General features: G+C 27.8%; 1 protein-coding gene across 1 annotated transcript; it reads left to right on the top strand.

Moving 5' to 3' along the window:
• The first annotated feature begins 17,879 nt into the window (after positions 1–17,879).
• On the top strand, positions 17,880–21,720 carry LOC107471233 (elongator complex protein 5). The gene is made up of 9 exons (XM_016090686.3): positions 17,880–18,109; positions 18,602–18,694; positions 19,059–19,216; positions 19,373–19,419; positions 19,965–20,034; positions 20,204–20,424; positions 20,516–20,605; positions 21,161–21,236; positions 21,316–21,720. The coding sequence occupies exons 1-9, from the start codon at positions 17,943–17,945 to the stop codon at positions 21,498–21,500; spliced, it is 1,107 nt and encodes a 368-aa protein (XP_015946172.1). The 5' UTR covers positions 17,880–17,942; the 3' UTR covers positions 21,501–21,720.
• Positions 21,721–26,805: the final 5,085 nt, after the last annotated feature.

The raw sequence follows: 26,805 nt of genomic DNA, 5'->3' as shown, positions 1-26,805 counted from the left end.
AATAATTATGTTGAAACTTAATTTTAAAATTAAATGTAATTTTAGTTATTAATAATATTTTTAAATATTAATTAACACTAAAAACATACTATTTATATATTAATTTTTTATTAAAATGATCTTTTCTATAATAATTATTTTAATTAAAATTTTATTTGTACTGTAAATATTATAAGAAATAAACATCATAATTAAATAAGAAATAATAAATAGTTAAATAATTATTTAAAAATACATATATAAAAATAACATTTTGTTTTGTTAAAAACAAAGAGAGAATAATTATAAATTATTTTTTTATCATAGTTTAAATTAATATATTGTTTACGAGTTAATTAATTTATGTATGTATATATGTATGTATTGATGTATATTTCTAATTTTTTAATATATGTATATATATAGTTTTCATTTCAAACTATAAATATATTTTTATCTAAATTTTATCTTTATATATTTTTGCTCCTATCAACCAATTTTTCTGGGTCCGTCACTGAGTATAATTTTGAGTCTTATAAATTTTTTTATTATTGTTATTGCTAAAAATGCCTAAAACTTAATTATATTTTAATGGATTTAGGTTTGATTGCCTAAATGTGTTTTCTGTTTACTGATTATGATTATTAGTGAAAATTTCTAGTTATTGTTTCTTGTATAGTAGATTTAGGGTTGGTTGATTGGTTAGTGTTTCTTGTTTACTGATTATGATTATTGCTGCAAGCGCCTGGTTATTGTTTCTTTTTTAGTGGATTTAGGTTTGGTTGCCTGAAAGTGTTTCCTGTTTTCTTATTAAGGAATTGTCATATTGTTTTATTGTTGTTAGGTTTGCGCCGAACAACAACGTGTGTACTTAGGGGTAATTACCTTTTTTTTAGTTTCAAACTTTTTAAGCTAGTTTATATCTTCTATTTTGATTAACTAATTTTAAAGTTTCTTTGTGCTAGCTGCACTTTATATGGGATGCTGAGCACAATCTTACCATCAGGAAGATATTCGATCATAGAATGGATCGGTGGCTCCAATAGATACTGGAGGATGTTCGTGAGGAACGGGACCACCTTATGACATGGCTCCAATTGGAAATAAAGAAGGTTCTATTAGTTCATCGGGAGACCGATGAAAGGTTAAGGCATCGGCGTTTCACCAACAGAGCTAACAGAAAATCGGCCAATCGTTCAAGTATACCAGCAGCTCAGCGACCTTCATGAAGACTAAGGCCAGGTTGGCATGTAGTGACTTTAGTTTTGTTAATAACTTAGTTGTATTCTTTTACATATCATTACTAGACATCCCAATCATATTGTTTCAATGCAACATGTATAGTCGAAGTCGTTAGATCGCAAAGCGACATTGGCGGAGACGTTCAAGTACAACCACACGCTAAAAGGAGAAGAAAGCGAGATTTGCTGATCAGCAGTCTCATGATCATTATGTGAGTAAATATATATATGATTTTCTAGTATAAAATTATTAGAGATTAACTATATATCTGTCATACTAATCATCACAATAACTTGCATTACACAAGAGTCCTACATATAGAGACTAAAGGTCACGACTCAGCAGTCTCGACAAAGTGGGGAGGACGCCACTGATGGCATTGCAACTACAGTCGCCTCAGTGCCGTACAAGAATCGCATATATGGTTTGGGGTCATTCTTTGCCAACAGCCTCCGCACTTTCACATTGAGGTCATCGTCAGACTCTCCCACCAGTCGAGTCGTCGAGTTCGAGGAAGGCGTGGATTTGAGGCTGCAGGTGCAGGAGCTCCAATGCAGCCTTCACCAGTAGGCTCATGAGCTAAAAAATTATCGAGGGAGGTATCAGAAAATCCTCACACGCGTGACAAATACAGATGACCTCAAGTTGGAGTGGAGGGAGCAAGGGAGCACCTGGAGCGGCTTCAGCGGATAAAAACTCAAATGGAGGTGTACTAGGCTCAGATGCGTGCCGCTGGCATCATCCCTGCTGGTGGCACACAGGTATCACCGCCTTTTGCGCCGCCTCTTCAAAGGCCACAAGACCGACGATGAGACGACGACGACGAGAACTACCTAGATCTTTAGTTATAAGTGTTTCGTTTTATTGTTTCATTGTATTTATTTAATGTACTTGACTTTTAATTTATTTTAACATTGTATTATTTATTTTAAGTAATAGGAATTTATTATTTATGAATTGTCCATTAATTGTGTAAAAAATAATTTTAAATAAAAAAATAAAATTGACTATTTATTTCAACTTTTTTTAAATTAACATTACTGTCAGATTTACCGATGAAATAATATGATAGTAATAGTGCGAAAAACAACAATTTTGGTGCCAACAATATCATCGAAAAAATTTGTCGGTAGCCAATTGATTTTTCGAGTTAGTAATCCGTTGCAAAATCTAACGATAATTACCGTTGGATGAAAAAATTCCAACGATAAACATTTACTGATGAGATTTATACCGTCTGATTCATTCAAACTGTAAGTATAGACGTAATTTTATACCGTCGGATTTTTTTTCGTTTTTCTGACGAAAAATTTGATGATACATAATGTTTTTTGTTGTGGATGTTTTTTTTTTAATTTCAGATGTTTTTTGTATTGAATATTGATTGTATAATGTTGACTCTTGAAATTTTTTATTTATATATTTATTTGTATATATTATTTGAGATATATTTTTAATAAAGTGATAAATCATTCAAATATTTTATTTTTTATCTTAAAATAATTAAATAGTTCAAAACAAAATAATCAAACTTGTCTCCACTGAATTTGTTTAAACTTTAAAGCACTAGTCTCCAAAAAAAAAAAAACATCATTTACAAATTACAACTGTATTTGGTTTCTACCTATCAAACAAGTATGCATAATTATTGTCTCAAGCCTTTACCTGGGACGTCCATTTGTAACATATATGCCATTATTATCAATAAGTACATAATGTCCAAAAAAAAAAATTGAATAAGTGCATAGAGTTTAGGAGTCTATTATTGAGTTAATTTTAGATTACATTGTTTAGCCAATATTTTATCTTTAAAATATTTCTATTTTTTGGAGTCTGAAACTATTTCCATTCTGAAACATATATTTTACAATTAAGAGAATTTTTTTTTTTTTAAGGATAATGTTTGGTTTGTATTTTATTTTTGTTTTAAATTTAATTTTGATGTATTATGTAAAATAATTTTATACGTGTATCTAATTATACAATGTCACATTAAAAAATAACTATTTTATTCATTGACCGTATAAATAATCATCCAAAAAATAAATGTAATTGCATGTATTAGTGTATTAAAAATAAATTCTTTTATTTTAATATTATTAAAAATAATATTTTAAAATAATAATTATTAGATGATTATGCATATGCAAATATCACTCCAAGATACAAGAGATTCCTAAGTCACTTTTGTTTGTATTATTATTTTTATTTTAGAAAAAAATAATTATTTTTATCTATGAATATTCAGAATGCTAACAAAATTATTAACACAAAAATGAAATTAAACTTATATTCATAAAAAAAATAAATTTTGTATAACAAAAGAATTCAATCCTTAAATTATTATTTTTTTAAATTAACTAAAACTTTTAAATTAGGTGGAAACTCAGGTGCAATCGACTTCACATGAAGTTGATATATGAGAACCGTTAGATGATTTGACTAATTTGACTAAATTTTCATCTAACGGCTCTCAGGTATCAACTTCACGTGAAGTCAACTGCACCTGAATTTTTACCTTTAAATTATCCTTATCTTTTATCTTCAATTTCTAATATCATCACATTTTTTTTTCAAATCTTAAATTTTACATCCTTCTATTACCATAATTTTAATTACTTGTAATACTGTCACACTACCACCATTACTATCAATACTGGCATCACTACTACTACCACCGTTACTACCATCACCACTTCAAATTTGAATGGAGATCTAAAACATGTTCGAGTTCAAGGTAGCATGATACTTTTAAGAAAAATAAATAGAAAAAATTTAAAAGAAGAAGAAAAAAGTTTCTGCTATCAAACCAAGTTAAAGTTTAAAACAACAGAGTGATTATTCCATGTCCTAACTCTATAATTCAAACTTCATAGCATTGGAGAAAAATTTACGTACTCCCAAGTCATAATACAAAATATACTATACAAGAAAGTTATAACTTTTGTAATCATAAATAGTAAATATACTATACTGAATTACTGATGAGTAGAAGAGGAACGTATCAATGGAATTTGAAATAAATTCAAAAGCGATTCGAATTTTGGTTATCCTCATCATAACGAAATTCATTGTATTGGGTATTGATACATGTATCCACCAATTCAAATAAATATTTTATTGAATCGTTGCAAAATGGATTCCAATTTTTCTGCTCTTGAACCGATTCTTATTGAAAAAAAAAATAACTTGTTGATCCATATTCTTTTACCCCGATTTCCATATTTATTCGTGGTTTTTCCGGCTTAGGATGAGACAGAGATATATTTATTTTTATAAAATGAATAAAAGAAATGAAGTTTTAACTCACGCTATGCTTTTTTTAGCAAACCAACCACTCCCCGAAAGATCCTACTTTTTTTGGAATTATAGATTGGCGATTGGAATGAACAATTTAGAAATCGTGATGATGAACTCCCCAAATATATGGTATGGAGTTTTGAAAAAAGGGGGGAAGGAGATCCTTCTGAGCGAATCATATCATTCCAATCTATTTCTTTAATCTCCCAAGAGAGCAAACTACAATTGCGTGAGAAGAATAGGTGATGGACTGTCTCACTCTAATTCATTATGTTCACATTTTTTTATTTTGTTCTATGGCTAAATTCTTCATTTAAAAAAAATAATTCAAATATATACTTACGAAAAGTACCTCATTGTGAAAATTTACTCCTAATCTTACGTATTTACCAAATTTCTGTATTTAATTAATTGCAAAGTGCATAGTAGTATAGTTGAACAGATGCCCTATGCCGTATAGTTGTTTATATTGTTTAAAAAAAAAGTCATTAATTACTTAGCATAACTTTTAATTTTTATTTAATATTCTCGGATAATTTCATTGATCTATATGTGGAAAACTGTATGTATGTCCAACTATACAGTCAATTTGCACAATCAAAAAAATCACAACAATCAATTACCAAAATATGTTACACAAAATTAAGAAGGATTTTTTATTAGCAAAAGTTGTGAACTACAAAATAACCTCTTTACAGGTTTATGCGCAATGCTTTGATAAAAGAGGGATATTTATTTCGATAAATATTTTTTAAATAATTTATTTTAGTAATTATTATAATTTATTTATTTATTAAAATAAAAATTTTTAAAGAATCATGTGTAGAAAGTAAATGTTACTCAAACAAACACACTTACCTTTCCTTTAAAAGAAGGAAAAAAGGGATAAAATAAATGCAAATACATATGTATACACAAAAAATTTATGCAATAAACGCCATTACATTTACATCTAATCACTCAATATAACCTAATTTATCACCGAAGCAACCCCATTCTTTTCTATTACTCTGTCCACCAAACATAAAAAATCTACAAAACATGGGATAAAATATAAGGAGTAGTGGCATTTGCTTTAAAATATAGATATCAAACATTTATAAAAAAAATTTTAGAAAAAAATATTACTCAATAAAACAAAAAAAATTAACTGGTAATCATTAAATGTAATCAAATAATTCGTTACCAATTTTCACCGGCTAAAAAAAATGCAAGAAGGCATGGAATTTTGATTTTAAAAAAAATAATTCCACAAAAAAGATAACAACAGTATATTTAGTAGTCAAAATTAGGGATGCCTCCTACTTCCCATCCTCACCTCGAGAATTAATTCCGTTTTCCATCATGGCGGAATAATTGTCCCCATCCCCATTATCCGCGTTTTTTGCGGGGCCTCATTCCCTATCTCCGTATGTTTAACATTCATATAGAAATTATAATAAAAAATATAAAAAAAAACAAAAAAATAAATTACAAAATATTATTACAAACACACAAATATATCTTATCCAAAATTATAAGTCCAGAAATATAACATAATAAATCATAGTTCATAAAATAAAATATTGAACAATAGGATTAGAATTTTTCAATGAGTGAAATTACTAAAAATACTCCTATATTAGAACTAAAGTAAAGGTTATTAAGTAAGTTAAAAAATTCTAGGAATTATCGGGGATAGGGAGCGGGGATCCCGCGCACCTGTTTTGGAGGAATTTCGCTCCCCATCCTCGTCCGCACGGAAAAAATTCTCACAATTGGGCCCATTCGGGGTGGAGATCCCCGCTTCCTGGGATTTTTGACACCCCTAGTCAAAATAATAAAAATTCTATGAAAATTTAATATTGTAATTTTTCATTTTTTAATAAGTACAACTAAAATTTAAATAACAGTTTTTAAATAAAACATTGTTATGATGAGTACTATAAAAATTTGTAATGTACTTTCTTACTAACCTATCACATAATAAAAATTTTTAAACTTTATAAAATGCAATTTTTTTCATAGACTCGTATTATCGAACTAATTGAATTCGATTCAGCATTGGCTCTGTATAAATGTAATTGTTATGTATTAAAATAATTACATGGATTAAATTTGTGTCATGGAATTTACGTGGGTGGTTTGATAATTTGAAGCAGCTAACTTCAAACATATTCATGCACAATTTCCATATAATCCAAAGGAATCGTATTCGAACTACATTTTGAATTGCTTCCCTCAAGTCAACTTACATATGTAATTCGAATCTGGCTGATTTGAACTACCTATGACTTAATGCATGCATAATTCGAATGGATCAAATTCGAATTTCACTTCCCTATTAATTCAAATTGATGTGATTCGAATTATTCTTGGTTTCCTAAATCGAATTAACTTATTCGAATTACATAGAAACATATTTTTGGGTGATTCTTATCACTTTTTTTCTTTGGTAGAATCCTATAATTTCTCCTACCATTTGGTTTAATATTGTGATTTACCCGAAAAATTATCTACTTTGACCACTTAAATTATGTCATATATAATTCTGCAAATTTGCACACATCTTTTCTAAAATCAAGAAATCTTTAAATAAAGTGAATTAATTATAAAGATAAACATATCAATTTTTACGAAACAAGTTAGATAAATGCACAAAAAATAAGGAATTTTTAAGCTATTTTAAATTTTCTTTACATAACATAGATTAATTAAAAAACAAATATCACAAATATTCAATCACCTCAGCTAGTAATTCTAGATCTAAAATATTTTGATCCTGTTCTGTCAAGCTTCATCTAGAGCAAAATTATTGTACAACACTTTTTAGTCATTAGATAGAAAAAAACATTCAACAATAAATGATTAAAAGAAATCCTAATGATGGCAAGTTTGATTTAATTGTTCTTGAGGTAAAACAAAAGTTCCTCATCACAAATATATTATCACAAACTTCATATTTTATAGAAATTTTTACAAACTTTTACAGATATAATAAACCATTAAAAATTTTGAAATTTTTATAGGTGACTATACTTACTATGTAAATTGCTCTAGACAAAGGCTTGCTAAGTATACAGTATGCATCAATCACCTTTATAAATTACTCAACATCAAAATCCCTTCTTTCAAAACAAATGATAGGATTAAATAAAAATATTAACTTCTCCTATAACTTATTTAAATACACAAACTTTCAAACGGACCGACCTAAAAATGTACTAAATCAGAATACAATTTATTTTGCCAATTTTTATATTTGCCATCTAAATTTACACCTTCTATATCATACTTCTTTTCTCCCTGTTTTAAAATTTGGGGGGCAAAAAAAAAAAAACACTTCTCAATTTTAATTATTAGTTGAGAAAAAAAATTATGATAACATAATCATCAATTTAAAAGATAGCAATTCTATTAATTTTTTGATATAATCATCAATTTTACATAAATTTTGCTCTAAAGTAGAACTTAATCCATATCATTTACAGAAAAATGACAAATTCAACTTCAATCTATTTTGGCCTATGATTAACACCCAAAAAGAAAGGTGTTTTGAAAAAAATATATATATTTTAAAAAATAAAATGTAGTTTTGTTTTGAATATATCTTATTTTGTTTAAATCTTTTATGTTTTCAAAGCTAAGGTTAGTCCTGCATGCCCTCCATTAGGCCTCGACCACATTCATCTATCATAAAGCAAGCAACTATCACTAAATTGGTAAGCAAAGGTGACACAATGAATACACAACACCACCACAATAAAAATACTTCTTCCAACAAAATAATCTGTCATGTTTCAGCAGCAACACGAACTTCATCTTCTTTAATGAATTTAGTGAAGGATGAATCACACACTCACAAGAAATTACACGTCACAAACAGTTATATAAAAAAGTTGCCAATTTTGAGGATACGCAACATCATAAAAAGTAAAATTGAAACCAAATTTATAAAAAATAAAGAGAAATGAAGGATGGAATATCGATAAAATAAGAATGTACCAATTACTTGAGTTGGAGAGTTGAAACTTGATGTCTAGAAATGAGAGTTTGATACCGCAGCTCAGCCATTTCTTGAGTCCTCTACTTCCTCTTCGTTCTTCAACTTTTCTACTTGTAATTCTTCCTTGTTTACCACCGCTATTTTTTGTGACATTCTCTGGTACCTCCCAATAAAACAATTTTTTATTATTAATTTTATTTGTAATTAAATTTAAAAAAAGGGACTATTTAGCAGTTATTAAAAAAATTTAAAAAACATATTTTGTTATGGGACCATTTAATGGTCGAAATGTTCTGGAACCACCGAATCCGGTGCCTGATGTGCTTGTATTTGCAGTTTTTTAAAAATTGGAGTACTTTTAAAAGCAATTAAGATAGAACTTTTTAAAGTTGACTTGTGTTTTTTAAAACTTAAAAGTCTAATATAACCTCATATATTAATTAATTTTCAAATTTAGCACTTATATTTATATCTTTTACAGTTTTTTTAAAATTTAAAAACTATTTTACCAAACGTAATTGTTGCTACTTGTGTTTATTAAAAGTCATTTTTAATTTAATTTATCAAATATAAATACTACATTTTTTAAAAAACTATCTTTTAAAAATTAACTTTTATAAACTATTTTTTTTAAAGTAAAAATTTTACCAAACTAATTTTAAATTCGTTCACAGGTGAAGAGCAATTCGCCCCTAGGCCAGCCAGCACTTTCAGTGCTTTGTGATGAACTCTGGAAAATGTCTCTTAAATTGGGCTTCTATCTCTAATGTTGCCTCTCATGCACAATTCGACTCTTTCATTCGGCTTTAGTGACTGGATTCGGCGATTTTGTCCAGTCCAATATTGTTTCGCATAAAATTGGATTACACATTAAATAGACTATTTTTAATAAATATACTAAAACTAGCTCAATATTAAAAATAAAAACACGACTCAAATCATCACAAATTGCAAGTTAATTATACTTGGATTTGAATTTTCTAAATTTTAAATTTTATTTTAGAAAATAAAATATGATCTATCACCATTTATTTTATAGATAGAACTAAAAAAATATATAAAAAAAAATATTTAATAATAAAAAATTTCATTTTATCTTCTAAAATAAAAATCTAAAATTTAAAGGATCTAAATTCATTGCACTTGTCCGATTACTCTCTTGAATCTTCCCACTCTTTTATCGTTCTCATTCTAAATTTTAAATACAACTGCTGATGCAGTGTTGCAATAATGCTGTTTATACCGTCCAAACTCACCACCATCGCTTGCAGCTCCATCTGTTTTAGCCCACCCATGGCACCGTTGGTATACCTCTTCTTTTTCGTAATTATTTTATTCATATTTGATTAATTTTTTCTTTCATTTCTTTTTTATCTTATCATGGTTAGAATCTTAATTCCTAAGCGGAAGTGTAGAACTATCTAGAATTAAAGTGATTACTTCATTTTTCTACCCCTAACCCTAATTCTAACCCTCTCCAAAAATAAAATATAGAAAGGCCAAAGCATCAACATAGATAGGATCATTCACTTACCAAACTTTATCCCTTGCCATTACAATTTTTAGCGGTAACACATTTTTTCAAGTCCATCGCAAAATTTTCAAGGATTTTATTTTAAATAAATAAATTAAATTTTGAATGAATACTCATCTCTATCTCCGATAATTTTTTGAAAAACTATGAGGCTTTGATAAAAAAAAAAAAACTCTTTTCAGCTATTGATATTTAATTTCATGAGATTGATTAGTCCATTTATTGATGTTCTCTCTTCATAACTTATTTATGTGACACATTAATTACCAATATATCTTTTATTTAATTTTTATAAGTAAAAATAATTTAAAAATTGCTAATATTTTTTAGTTTTATACAGTAAATTTAGCTAATGTATTTAAAAAATATAATAAAAAAAGGGTTAAGTACGATTTTGGTCTCTTACGGTATAGACTGAAATTTTTTTTGTCTCCAATCTTTTTTTGCATACAAAATCGTCTCTATAGTTTAACCTGGTTTTAGAATCATCTTTCGAACCAAAATACCCTCCTCCTTCTTCACCAAATTACTTAGTTTCTATTCTTCTTTTTCTTCTTCTCTATTACAGCAACATCCATTCTTCTTTTTCTTTTTCTTCAACTAAAATTTCAACAGCAGCAATAGAATTTCAACTAACAAATATCAAAAAATCAGAATTTCAACTAGAAAAATATAAGAAGCAGAAGAATGGAATCGGAATCAAAAGCAAAAGAGCAATAAAATCAATCAGAATAGAATCAGGGTCAACAGCAATGTGATTAACAAAATCAACCAATCAACAAATCTAATAATGTAATTAATAAAATAAACAGAAGCAGAATAGGTAGAGTTGCAATGACTGTGTTGGTCGCTGCTGGTGGAGGTGGAACAGGGATTGTCCTTTGTGTCTGGTTCAGCAAGAGAGAAGCTGATGAAGATGGTAACGTCACCGGCAGCTTGTTGGAGAAAAGAGGCTGGTTTCGATGGTCTCTGTTGAGTGAAGAAACTGAGGGCGAGTAAGAATGAATGGCTAGGTTGGGGAGGGACGAAGGAGGGAGACATCGCGGCTACTTAGGTGTCGACGATGGCGCTAGGGATCGGGGGAGATGGGTTGGGTTCGCAGAAAGGGGGACAGAGAGCTTGCCGCGACAGAACTAGACGAAGGGAAGAGAGAGAGGAGGGTAAGGAGACGTGCGGCGGCGCTGTGCTGGGGAAAGGAGAAGAAGAATGGCGCTGATTTTCTCCCCCCTTCTTCTTTCCTCTCCCTCACGTGATTCCCTTCTCCCTCTCATCTGTTAGGAGTAATTTGGTAATAAAATTTAAAATTTAAGTAAAAATGACGATTTTAAAACTAAATTAAAATTTAGGGACGAAAAAGATTTTCGACTTATACGTTAGGGGACTAAAATCGTACTTAACCCTAAAAATAACTAAACAACCTTAACAATTATCTCTAAAAGACAATTAGATTCCAAAAAGAAAAAGAATTTGTCAATCTTAATTAGTTCTTAATGGATAAATCAATAGTTTAATGTACTATGTAAACTAATTCCATTAATAGAGAGAAAAATATTAACAGAAGAGTTAATCAATCTCATAAATATAAAGATCAAGAGGCGAAAAGAATTTTTTCTATTGAGGACCTCGTTACCTTTCAAAGAAATTGTTAAACACCGTTTATGATTTTGTTTCTTAAATTTTATATTTATAATTATTTGACTTTTACAGTTAGTTATATTTTTTAGTTTTATTATTTATCTCATTTGCACTAACAGCAAAATAAATATACATATAACTTAATTATAGTGTAAATAAAATATGAATGATGTCAATTTAATTTTATTTTTTTAATATAATCGAATTTGATTTAAACAGTTATAATTTGGATAATTATATTATATCCATTTGAATTTATTTTTTAGTTCATTCCAATTCAAATTATTGTGATTTGATTGAATTATTTTATATCCATTCAAAAATTATAATTTAATAATTTTTTGTTATTATTTTTTTGATAGAATTAAATTACATCCTATCCAAATTTAACTTTTAAAATTTTTATAATTTGAATGATATCTATACAAATTTATAATTTATAATTTAAAAATTATAAATCATTGATTGATTTTTTAAATCCGAATAAATCGAGTGAAAATAAATTATAATAATTTAAACTTAATCAAATAAAAAAATTCAAATCGTATAATACCTTTTATAATAATCTTAATCAAATTTATATAATTAAAATAAAACAAACAAATAAATACCCTTACTTCTCTTTTAAATCTTAAATCCTAGAGTTGAATTGAATCCTCCCTGAAAACAAACTTGAAAAAGCGAAATTATCATCCATGAACATAGATAGGATTAGCTTTTTATCCAACTCTATCCTTTGTGACATTCTGTCATACCTCCCAATAAAAAAAAGCTGTATATTCGTCAGATATTCGCTGGTATATTATCCGTCGATCGGGAGTCCTAGTTGGTACGCTACATCTTATTGCGTAATTATGCACTCTCCGAATGGCAGGTGAATTGTATGTGTCTCTGAACGTCATTTTTCAATAAATTCACTCACTAATAGTTCATCCAACCTAAACCAGTAGTTGTTGTATCTCACAAGATAGGTCAAATCAGTCATCTGTAGGTATGGCATGATCTTATTGTCTAAGGGCATACCATGCTACCTCTTTATACTCATGATACAGCGGTGAGACTACATAACAATTAAAAAAAATCTTAAAACCATAGCACTTTGGAAAATAAAAATCACCTAAAATGAGTAATTCTAATAAAAAATACATTAACCAAAACTAAATTAAATTCTAACGAGCATAGTTAATATAGTATTAGGACGGAAAGCTAAACCCTTTAGTATATAATTAAAATTGTAGTGTCCCATTAATCTAATCTTTGACAATTCAATTTTTTAAATAAATTAAATCATTCTAAATTATTGTTATTGCCTAGTTAATCCAACACTTAAAATCTAAATTAAATTAAATTCTAAAAAAAATTTTAACCTCGTTAAACTTCTAAGAATAAAAACTTACAAACTCTAACCAAACCTATTAAATCTACTCGTCAACATATTTAATTACTCCTCATCCAACATGTATTTGTGATTTCAATCTTCTAACACCCTAAACCCCTAAATCAATACTTTAACTATTATTTGAAGTTTAAGTATTTTAATAATTCTAATAATCAAGTTTTAAGCGATTTAATATTACTAACGATTCTTTATTTCTTAAAGAAAATAAAAAGATAAATTAAATTTCATTTACTAACCTCTTCATGCACACTATCAGCAATATGGGCAACTTCATCCAACCGATAGATTCAATTTGAGTCATCTTCCATCTCCGCAGTTTCAATCTTCTACTATAGATTCCATTAGTTGCTCTGAATTTCTCGTTTTGGTGAGATACAGTGTGGTGAAATGTAATTCAAAACAATTCAATTTAAGTTCTATATACAAAAGTATGTATGTAAATCCAATAAGGATATGTCAATTTAAATTAGAACACGAATATGCATAAATCGAAATAAGGTGTGTCGATTTATCATTGGTGTGATTCAAATTCAACTAATTTGATTCATTATGTGTAAGACTGGAAGTGAGACGGGCTGAGTCGAGCTAGACCAAACTCAAGCTCGGCTCACAGCTCAACTCATTAACAATTGAGTCTATTTCTTAAGTTTAAACTTGGCTCAGCGAAAGCTCATGAGCTGACTCAAGCTTACGAGCTGGCTTAAACAACAGAAACATAATATATAATTCTATTTCAATAAATTATATATTTATAATTATTTGACTTTTAAAGTTAGTTATATTTTTTTAGTTTTATTATTTATCTCGTTTGAACTAACAGAGTAACAACAAAATAAATATACATATAACTTAATTACAGTGTAAATAAAATATGAATGATGTCAATTTAATTTTATTTTTTTTAATATAATCGAATTTGATTTAAACAGTTATAATTTGGATAATTATATTATATCCATTTGAATTTATTTTTTAGTTCATTCCAATTCAAATTATTGTGATTTGATTGAATTATTTTATATCCATTCAAAATTTATAATTTTATAATTTTTTGTTATTATTTTTTTGGTAGAATTAAATTACATCCTATCCAAATTTAACTTTTAAAAATTTTATAATTTGAATGATATCTATACAAATTTATAATTATAATTTAAAAATTATAAATCATTGATTGATTTTTTAAATCCAAATAAATCGAGTGAAAATAAATTATAATAATTTAAACATAATCAAATTAAAAAATTCAAATCATATAATACCTTTTATAATAATCTTAATCAAATTTATATAATCAAAATCAAAGAAACAAATAAACACCCTTGCTTCTCCTTTAAATCTTAAATTCTAGAGTTGAATTGAATTCTCCCTGAAAACAAACTTGAAAAAGCGAAATCATCATCCATGAACATAGATAGGATCAGCTTTTTACCCAACTCTATCCTTTGTGACATTCTCTCATACCTCCCAATAAAAAAGATGTATATTCGTGAGATATTCGTTGGTGTATTATCCGTCGATTGGGAGTCCTAGTTGGTACGCTACATCTTGTAGCGTAATCATGCATTCTCCGAATAGCAGGTGAATTGTATGTGTCTCCGGACGTCATCTTTCAACAAATTCACTCACTAAAAGCTCATCCAACCTAAACCAGTAGTCGTTGTGTCTCACAAAATAGTCAGCTATCTGTAGATATGGCATGATCTTATTGTCTAAGGGCATAACATGCTACCTCTTCATACTCGTGATACAGGTGAGATTACATGACAATAAAAAGAAAATCTTAAAACCATAGCACTTTAAAAAACAAAAATCACCTAAAATGAGTAATTCTAATAAAAAATACTTTAACAAAACTAAATTAAATTCTGACGGAGCATAGTTAATGTTGTATTACGACAAAAAGCTAAACCCTTTAGTATATAATTAAAATTGTAGTGTCTCATTAATCTAACCTTTGACAATTCAATTTTTTAAATAAATTAAATCATTCTTAATTCTTGTTATTGCCTAGTTAATCCAACACTTAAAATTCAAATTAAATTAAATTCTAAAAAAAAATTTAACCTCGTTAAACTTCTAACAATAAAAACTTACAAACTCTAACCAAACCTATTAAATCTACTCGTCAACATATTTAATTATTCCTCATCCAACATGTATTTGTGATTTCAATCTTCTAACACCCTAAACCCCTAAATCAATACTTTAACTACTATTTAAAGTTTAAATATTTTAATAATTCTAATAATCAAGTTTTAAGCAAATTTAATATTACTAACTATTCTTTATTTCTTAAAGAAAATAAAAAAATAAATTAAATTTCATTTACTAACCTCTTCATGCACACTATCAGCAATATAACAACTCCATCCAACCGATAGATTCAATTTGAGTCATCTTCCATATCCGCAGTTTCAATCTTCTACTATAGATTCCATTAGTTGTTCTGAATTTCTCGTTTTGGTGAGGTATGGTGTGGTAAAATGTAATTCGAAATAATTCAATTTGAGTTTTATATACAGATGTATGTATGTAAATCCAATAAGGATATGTCAATTTACATTGGAATACGAATATGCATAAATTGAATTAAGGTGTGTCGATTTACCATTGGTGTGATTCAAATTCAACTAAATTGATTCACTGTGTAAGACTGGAAGTGAGGCGAGTTGAGTCGAGCTAGACCAAACTCAAACTCGGCTCACAGCTCAACTCATTAACAATTGAGCCTATTTCTTAAGTTCAAACTTGGTTCAGCGAAAACTCATGAGCTGACTCAAGCTCACGAGCTGACTTAAATAACAGAAATATAATATATAATTCTATTTCAATAAATTATATATTTATAATTATTGGACGTTTAAAATTAGTTATATTTTTTAATTTTATTATTTATCTCGTTTGCACTAACAGCAAAATAAATATACATATAACTTAATTACAGTGTATATAAAATATGAATGATGTCAATTTAAATTTTTTTTAATATAATCGAATTTGATTTAAACAGTTATAATTTGAATAATTATATTATATCCATTTGAATTTATTTTTTAGTTCATTCCAATTCAAATTATTGTGATTTGATTGAATTATTTTATATCCATTCAAAAATTTATAATTTTATAATTTTTTGTTATTATTTTTTTGGTAGAATTAAATTACATCCTATCCAAATTTAACTTTTAAAAATTTTATAATTTGAATGATATCTATACAAATTTATAATTTATAATTTAAAAATTATAAATCATTAATTGATTTTTTAAATCTAAATAAATTGAGTGAAAATAAATTATAATAATTTAAACTTAATCAAATTAAAAAATTCAAATCATATAATATCTTTTATATAATTTTAATCAAATTTATATAATCAAAATCAAACAAACAAATAAACATCCTTGCTTCTCCTTTAAATCTTAAATCCTATAGTTGAATTGAACCCTCCCTGGAAATAAACTTAAAAAAGCGAAATCATCATCCATGAATATAGATAGGATCAGTTTTTTACCCAACTCTATCCTTTGTGACTTTTTCTCATACCTCCCAATAAAAAATGATGTATATTCGTCAGATATTCGCTGGTGTATTATCCGTCGATCGGGAGTTCTAATTAGTACACTACATCTTGTAGCGTACGTAATTATGCACTCTTCGAATGGCAGGTAAATTGTATGTGTCTCTAGACGTCATCTTTCAACAAATTCACTCACTAATAGCTCATTCAACCTAAACTAGTGGTCGTTGTGTTTCACAAGATAGGTAAAGTCAGCCATCTGTAGGTATGGCATGATCTTATTGTCTAAACACATATACCATGCTACTTCTTCATACTCGTGATACAGCGGTGAGACTACATGATAATGAAAAAAAAATCTTAAAACCATAGCACTTTAAAAAACAAAAATCACCTAAAATGAGTAATTCTAATAAAAAATACTTTAACCAAAACTAAATTAAATTCTAACGGAGCATAGTTAATATAGTATTACGACGAAAAGCTAAACCCTTTTAGTATATAATTAAAATTGTAGTGTCTTATTAATCTAACCTTTGACAATTCAATTTTTTAAATAAATTAAATCATTCTAAATTCTTATTATTGCCTAGTTAATCCAACACTTAAAATTCAAATTAAATTAAATTCTAAAAAAATTTTTAACCTCGTTAAACTTCTAACAATAAAAATTTTTAAAATTTGGTGATTTTTTGTTAAATATAAATTATTTTATAAATTTTTAAAAGTATTATTAGTTATTAACAAAATAAAATTATAAAAAATATATACTTAATAAAAATTGATAAAAGATTACCAATTTTTATGTATCATAATATTTTACTTTTATAATCATGCTTTTAAAAAATTGTATCAAAATTTAATTTTAAACATATCTTTTGAAAAAATATATTTATTATTAGATATTGTTATCATATTTTTAAATTGTTTAAAAATATTTTTGTCATAAAATTTAAGTATATTTTTGTGGACGTTAAATAATTTAGGCATTTTTATGGTTAACCTTTTATTTTATCTTTCCTCGATTAAGAGGTAAAGAGGATCCAGTTCCAGAGAAATGCGGAAACCAGTAACCCCAAAACCCTGCTCCGCCCCAAAACCCTCACGTAAGCGTTGGCGTAGCCCATAACCGTCGTCACTCATCCTCCTCCCGTCCTCTCTCTCCTTCGCCGCCTGAGGTTAGAATTATTATTTAATTATAATTATATTACATGCATTTATCAATAAGTTGCAACTAATTAACCGTTGAATCCATTTTGCTTAAGAAATGACAAGTAGTTTATGCTATTGTTTTTCACTGACTTAGTGCCTCGACCGTTGGGATTTTGCTGACTCTGCACTTAAGATGGCAGAATCAGTTTGTAGATCTCTTAGGGATGGTGTATTGGAGGGAGAGCTTGCACCTGCTCTCACAATCAAGGACTCTTTGTCTTCCCCTTTTGGATTCAATGTGTTCTCCCACATTCTAGTTCAATTGTCGTCACACATCGTCGCCGGGAAATCTCAGTCGCGGTAAGTTTACTATACTTATCTAAAAATGATAACTTTGTTTTCTTTGATTATGAATTGTTTTGTATCTTAGGACACTAAGAACAAGACACAAAGGACAGAAACACAACCATTAGTATTTTTGTATTTTGTTTGGTGAAAAACTAGAATATATTATGAAAGTATAATTTATTTGCTTTTTTTTTTTCATTTAAAAAATTTGGAAAAAAAATATAATGATAAATAATATATAGTTATGAAAAATAACAAGAATAATGAAAGAAAAAATGAAAAATAAGATGTGTCTTTTGTTAGTGTCTTTGTGTCCTTTTTGTCAGGATGGTCACAAAATACACTAATTGAGTGTCTCTATATACATTGTCCCTGTCCATGTCTTATCTGCCAAATCGTATCTCCTTGTTCCTGTTTCAGTGTCCTGTGCTTGTAAACAAATGCAGGCTTAATTCTTATTTTTAATATCAAATCTTATGCTCCAATGTTTCATTTTGTATATAGAGGTATGGTGATTGTTTCACTTTCTCGGAGTCCATCGTCGTATACTGGTTTGTTAAAGATGAATGGAGTGGACGTTGAATCTTCTAAGAAATGGTAAATATTTTCAACTTATTCATGGAACACTTGTGTTGAGGAACGTTAACTTCAATTTTTCTTGTGCATTACAATTCTTCATTAAGTGCTATGTCTTACTCTTACTCTTACGTGAATTTATATTTAGATTTGTTTATAATAATTATAGAGAAAATCTTAGGGGCCAGCACTTTTATTAAAATCTAGCCAGCATTTAACCATAAAAAAAAGAGTGTGTAATTCCACACCATTAGATGTAATCTCACACCATTAAAAATACTAATGATGGCTAATTGATAGCTACAAATTACTAAATGTGCTGGCTCCTAGCACTACTGATAATTATATTCACTATTGTAACTTCTCAGCATCTATGTTATTTCAGGATTCACATTTTGGATTGTTATACAGATCCCCTTGGATGGAAGGATAAGACAAGGAAATCTGGAGACATTATGGATCCTTCTAATCAAATTTTAAGTTCTTATAAAACAGTGAAAGATGTTAACAAATTATTTTCAGTAATTTGTGACCTTGGTCGAGGTATTACAGTTAGATCTTTCTTTATTCTCACAAAAATTAGCTTGTACAATTATGATATTTGTCCCCTTAAAACCATTATGCTTCAGTTATTGGATTTCATTATTTATTTATTTTGACACATTCTTTTGAATAATACTTTTCATTTCATACATGCAGGATTGGTTGGGGAAAATAAGTCCCGCTTTTGTGTTGCCATAGACTCGGTAATTTTACATGCTGTAACTATTAAAATTTTGATTAATATTGCTTTAGTATTTAATAGAGATTTACATGAATTGTATTGTGTTATTTTGTGTTGGGGTCTTGGGGATGAATGTTCTGAATGATTCAGTTCTTCATTTGCTAACTGTGTAACGGACATATGCTCAATGAAACTTATGAAAAGTTTTATATGTTTCTGAGCTAATGCAAATCACCTTGAAATATAAGGTTTTATGAATATAGAATATCCATTTCATTCTAAGACCACTGTTCAAATTTCATGTTATCAGTGAATACTGTAGCTATTTGAATTTTTGAATCCCTCTTGCTGTAGGTAAGTATTGCATGAAGTGTGTAATTCTGAGAGTCATTTGTGCCTGCACAGATACTGGTATTACACTTAAAAATTCTTTAGGGAATAAGTAGAGAGAGGGGCAGAAGCTTTTTGTCTCTCTTTTTTTTTTTTTTTTTTAAACTGTATTTCTAGCTTTGTGTTGTATTCTCTGTCTGTCTGTGATCCTAATGCATTCTTGTTGGATATTATCAGCTAAGTGAACTGTTGAGACATTCATCCATGCAGTCAGTTGCAAGTCTTTTAAGTAATCTGCGTAGCCATGGTATTCACTCTATTATTTATTCAATAAAGTTCCTTGGTTAGCATTGTGTACTGTATTCAAAATAAGGAGGGTAGTTGATTGTTTTGGAAGTTTATGTTTATGGCTTAGTTTGACATAATGCTTTAACTGTTTCTTCACTAATTTCTTTCTTTTTTTTCTTTGGTTGCAGATCAAATTTCAAGTATCTTTGGGTTGTTGCATTCTGACCTTCATGAGGAGAGAGCTTTAGCTGCTGTTGAGTACACGTCCTCCATTGTAGCCAGTGTTGACCCATTTCATCATTCTGTTGATGGTCAGGGAAGTTATATAAGGAATTCATCCGAGCCCAATTTGACCAAAGGAAAACTTAATATCAGGTCCAAACGTCGAAATGGGCGAGTTAGAGTGACGGTGATTTCTTTATTTCTGTTTTTAAGGTTTTCTGAAACAAGTATTTGACAAAACCAATGCACTGAGGTTGTATTTCTCAATTTGTATTTAGTGCGAAGAATTTAAAGTTGGGCCTAGTGGAATCAGCTTCGCACCTGTATCAGCAGTTGATGGAGCAGCAGTTGCTGGTTTAATTCCAAAGGTCAGTTCTGTAATTTCCTTAAGATGAAAAAATGGAGAGTCATGTCTCTTTCTTAAGAAGGAAAACCCCAACCATTGTCTTTTGATAAGAGACATTGAACCACAACTTTCTCCCCGGAAGTTTTGATTGAATAGAAATGGGCAAGATTCAAAATTTCCTTCCCCCCATCCCACCCAAAATTTTGTTGCTGGAAAATATAGCCCTCTAGCATAAAGGATTAATGGTTCAGAAACTCCCAACTGTGATTAATTTAGTTTTTCTTTGTTTAAATGCTTCAAATATTACATGGCATATTTCCACACAAGAAATAGGAAGCAAACGGTTATATTATGTACTAATTTGTTGTGCCGAAAACTTCCCACCGAAAGGCACACCTGTTCTAAGCCATTCGTCTGCCGACACTTAGATGGAGACTATATTCGTACTTCTACACATCGGAGTTAGGCTTGCTGGATTCTGCCCGCGACCAAGCCATAAATGCTTAATTATGTATAGTTGATTTCATTTTGTTTACTGTCACTTAATGATATGAAACAATTTGGATTTTCTTTACAGGTACAATTCAATCTGCAGCTGTCTGAGAAGGAGCTAGTTGATAGGTCAAGAGTTGTGCTTCCTTTTGAACACCAAGGTATGAAATAGATCTATATTTTCTCCTTCCGTCAAATGATGTGCATACGCTAATACTGAAGCTCTTCATTCTCTTATAGGAAATGGTAAACCAATACAAATTTATGATGGTAGAAGATCTCTGGAAGAGAGCAACAATGAAACAACACCCATTTCAGGTGGCAAAAAGGAGGAGTCTGGCAGGGGCGAGATCATATATTTTCGCGATTCGGATGATGAGATGCCAGATTCTGATGAGGACCCTGATGATGATTTAGATATATAAAACATTACTGTTCTCTTCCTGCTGTATTTGTTTTTCATCAAAGATAGATTGAAGGGTGGATTAGGATTGTGACTAATATAGGGGAAACTGTTTTTAGTGCTCATATGTAAAAATGCACATGTATCACATTCCAATATTTGTACAGCCTAACTGAGGAACCTGATTTCGTTTTGGATCATGATCTTTTGAATTCTAAGGTTTCGAATTTCGATTTTGTTTAGACAGTTGGCTTATTTAACGAGCTAAATTTTATCCTAATATGGAACACAATATTTAACATGGATTTAACATGGTAGCTGTTATCTTCCAAATTTAGGGTGTGTTTGGCAAACACGTTGGGGAAGAGAGAAGCACTTTTGAGCTTCTTGAAAGTTTCACTTTTTTGTTTGGCCATTTTTATCTTCCTGAACGTAGAAGTAATTCTGCTTCTAAACGCATGTTTAGGAGAAGCTAAAATTTATAGCTTTTGCGTTTCACTTTCATGGTTGCTTGTTGTCTTTGGAAAATTAGGTGAAATTTTATTTCTTTTTTACTAATCCTACCCTTCATTTTTTTCTATAAAAAAATACTAGTAACTATTACTTTCATAATAATTTTTTGTAGTTCTTCTTACTTCTTTATAGTTATTCGTTCCAATTTTTTTTTCATTAAAATAGTTCAAATTTGTTTTAATCACTAGCAAATTAAATATTTCAATTTTTTTATTATTGTTATACTATTTTTTATATGTATATTTTTTATGAATTTTTTAATTTTTTTTGCCTTTTTTATTTATTTTATTGTATTTCTTTTATTCATATGACAAATGTTGTTGACTTTTTAGGATATTTTTATTTTTTTTATATGAATTCTTTTTTTTTATCCTTTACTACATTATATTTATGTTGCTTATGAAATTTTTTATTTTTTTTTAATTTTATTCATTCAAATTTTATTTACTTTTTATTATATTTTTTTGTTCATATGATATATGTTGTTGATTTTATGAAATTTTTATTATTTCTTATGTGTATGATTTTTTTTCTATTCTTTGAAGTACTCTATTTCTGTTTTGTATTAATTTTTTTATTTTTTATTCTAACTTTGTAAAATTTGTAATTGTAATTATTATATACTACGTTTATCATCAAAATTTTGTATAATATAAATTATAATCCTATAAAAAAGGACAAAATAAATAAGAAATTAATGATAAGTAACAACAAAACCATAAATAATGAAAATTTATAATAAAAAATAATACTAAATTAAAGAGTATTAACAGTACTAAAAAATTATAGAATATTTTTTTGTTTGACATTATAAAATTTATAATACTCTCTTTTATATTTTTTTTTTTATTATATTTATTTTATTTATATGATAAATATTTTTATATTATTTTTGTTAGTATTTTGATTTTGCATATATAAAAAAATTATTTAAATTGATGTCTCTTTTAGTAATTTTTCATCTAAGAGTGATTTTGAGTAGTATAATCTAAACAACATTTATTTTATTACAATCAATTTTGATATAAAAATTGCCAAACAAAAATCACGTTAACTCAAACTTACTTTTTATCAAAATTAATTTTACAAAATCACTTTTATGTAAACTTTCGTTTGCAAACTGAAATCCAAACACACACTTAATTGTTGGGTTGAATGAGCCAAATGCCATTTTATCCGCTTTTTTAAGTAACGAATTATTTTCTTGGGGATTGAAGTGTAATTAATTATATTCTTGGCTGCGTGTTAGTTATCGATTAATCATTTTGTATATCTAACCACCTTGTTTAGATATATATAATTCTAGATGCATATTATTTTGTTTTCCATGTTATATACATTTTGATAATCCCATCGCTATATACACTTGACGAACATAATTTACTTTTTAAATGGATGTTATAGAGGTGTATTGCACAAACGTGGATTAGAAGAATGTAATAGTAACATGGATCAGAACATTTCGATAGAGATGAGAAGGGTATTTCAGGGGAAGTAAGAAAGGAGTATCAAAGAAATAGACTTTTGGCTCAATGAAAAGAGGTTTTACCCCATTGAATTTCATGCTCCTCCTGTATATGCATACATCAAATTTTACATAATATTAACATGGATACTTTTAGAATTTAATTTTAATAAATTATTAGTGTAAAATAATTTTATACGTGTTTACACAAAATTTTGTGTTCTTGTATTTTGTTTGGTGATAAATTAAAATAAATTATGAAAATTTAATTTATTCTCATTTTTTTATTAAAAAAATTTGAGATAAAAAATATAATAATAAAAAATATAATTATGAAAAATTAACAAGAATAATGAAAGAAAAAACGAAAAATAAGTTGTGTCCCTTGTTAGTATCTTCGTGTATTTCCTGTCAGGATGGATACAAAATATACTAATTCAGTGTCTCTGAACACATTATCTCTATACATATCTCCTCTATCAAATACAATTTTGTATCTCAGTATCCTGTCTCAATGTCCTATATTTATAAACAAACACAGCCAAAAAGTTATAAAAAAATTGTTTGACTGAACTACGCATCAAAATTAAAATTTTAAAGTATGTATATGCCTGACCAAATGCTCCCTTTCCAAACTTTATGAATCTGCCTTTTGTAATTGCAAGTTGATCTTTACATTTTTAGTGAAATTGTAAATTGATTTTTACCCTTTAAAAGTTTATAATTGAGTCTCTAAAGAGAATTAAAATTTACAATTTATTTTCTGTCGTTCAAAAAATATTTGATTTAATAGAATATTTTCAAAATATTCTCTATTTTAAATATGTGAGCTGCACATGTTTGACAATAGAAACCAATTTACAATTTTAATAAAAGTATAGAGATCAACTTTATAATTTAATCATTTGAAAATGACCAAAAACTTCCTAGGCTATCTAAACCCATCCTGCCCTTCCCCAGCACTCTCTGTCTCTTACCTTGGTTCATTATCGCTGCGCTGAATCCACCACATTTGTGCTCACGAGTCGGGTTTCGCCTCCTTTCTCCATCTCGCCTCTCTCATCCGGTGACTTTTTCTTCTCTTCCAATCCTAACACTGAACACCGATAAATGGAAGAAAACAATTCCAATATTGAATATACTCAAAGCGAACAATTCAATGTCTAAGAAAAAATAGCAATAAATTAACATAAAAATAGCAACTCAATTTATCAGTGGATTTGGCACGGTGATGGAGGCGAGAGGCACGACGATGGTGAGTCGAGGTGAGAGATAGAGAGCACCCATACTTTTACTAAAATTACAAATTAGTCTCTATTGTTAAACATGTGTAATTCACATGTTTAAAATAGAGAATATGTTGAGAATATTCTATTAAATCAAACACATTTTGAATAGCGGGGACTAAATTGAAAATTTTAATTCTTTTTAGAGACTTAATTACAAATTTTTAAAGTGTAGATACCAATTTATAATTTTACTAAAAATATAGGGAATGACGGTGTAATTTAACCTATAATTATACTTTGATAATTTACACCTAATGTTTACCAGATCACCTTTTTTAGAATTGTCAAACAAATCAGCCGATTTATTTATGTTCAGTCTGTTAAAGTCTATTTTATTCATGAGTCATTATTTTCAGTTTGGACCATTTATGGCCAGTCCAATAAATTAAATGGACTGACTCGTTTATCTTTTTTATTTTATTTTTTAAAAAATATTTTGATAAAAATATTATTTTTAAATAAAAATCTTAAATAAACAATATTTTTTAATTGATAGATCAAATTAAAAAAAAAATTATGGCAACAAGTGCAATTCTTTTTATAAAAATGCAGAAAAAATATAAATAGGCTGTCTATTTAACCCTTTTAACTTATCATTATTTTTTGGTTAATCAGATTCAGTTTATTTAATCTAAATTTAAAACAGACTTAATTTTAAAGACAAAATTTACCCATTTAAATGGATAAACAAACTTATTTGATAACGTTTTAAAGCCTTTTACATTTGGTAAATTCTAAGGTATAAATTTAAAAAATTGTCTACATGTTTAGATTTTTCGTGTCTCATTTAGATAGGAACACGTATTGCTCTGCTATCTCTGGATTTATCAGGTGAAGCAGTTGCCATTATGATAAGTATTAAAGTAACATAGATTTGTTTTCACTAATTAGAAATAATATAATATGATGTGATGTTAATTATCTTATTAAATTTCGTTAAGATTATTGTTTTTTTGGACAAAAAAATGTATATCCTTTAATGTTAATTATTTTTTTTGTTGGATTTTTTTATCTGGTTTTCTTTTAAGATTAAAAAACGGTTATTATAAATAAAATATAAACAGGTTTTATGATCAAATAATAAAAAAAATTAACATATAATATTTTTTATTGTTAGTCAAACTTCGTTTGTCTAACTTTAAATATTTAAACAAAAAGTTACAAACTTAATTATTTTTATTTTATTTAAAAAAATAATTAATTTAATATGTTTAATTATTTTTTTATTTGATTAATTCGACCTGACATGATCGAATAAGGTATGTTACTTGACTCGGCTACCTGATTTGTTGCGAATAGAGTAGAGATATCAGATATGTTCAGATTTGCTTGTGAGTAGGGTCGGGTGTACCCTATTTTACTCTATCCGCACCAGTGAAGGAAGTAAAAGTTGAATCCACAACCTCCCTCGTATAATAACTTAGAGTAAGTGAGTAACCACTAAATTAGTTAGTTAAATTAGTAATTTAAACCATTTGTATATTTATAAAATTAACATAAAATAAAAATAAAACAAAAATAAAATTCATATAATCATTCAAAAATTCTAACACTTAAGTGTTAAGAACCTGAAGATTGTGGTATTTGTAATTTTATGTTGAATTTTTTTAAGATTTTATTATTATTAATTTTAATTTAAACTTAATTTTTTATTTTTTATTTTGTTAATATGTATATGATTTGGAATGATTGAAATTTATATTTGCTTGAAAAAATTTAATTTTTCTGTAGGTAGGATAAAATAGAGTTTAGAACTTTAGGATGCGGGTAGAGTTACGGTTGAAAGATTTTTAATCCACAAGTAAGATAGAGTACTATTTTAAAAAATTTTTTAACCTGCAGATAGAATTAAGATAGAGTCTAAATCCTTGTTTAACCTACTCATTGTCAGCCATATCTAGGATTAATGCGAAAAAAAAGAACCTTGACCAAAAAGAATTCTAGCAGTATTTAATGGAGTTTGACAAAAATACACTAAAATAAATTTTGTTAAACATTAATATATTTATAATTTAAAATACCAAAAAAAATTTATAATTTAAAACTAAAATATTATATAT

The sequence above is a fragment of the Arachis duranensis genome, chromosome 10 (genome assembly GCF_000817695.3).
Source record: "Arachis duranensis cultivar V14167 chromosome 10, aradu.V14167.gnm2.J7QH, whole genome shotgun sequence".
In the NCBI taxonomy this organism is placed as follows: Eukaryota; Viridiplantae; Streptophyta; class Magnoliopsida; order Fabales; family Fabaceae; genus Arachis; species Arachis duranensis.
The sequence above is the reverse complement of the archived record's forward strand: the minus strand, read 5'-3'. Positions and strand labels throughout refer to the sequence as shown.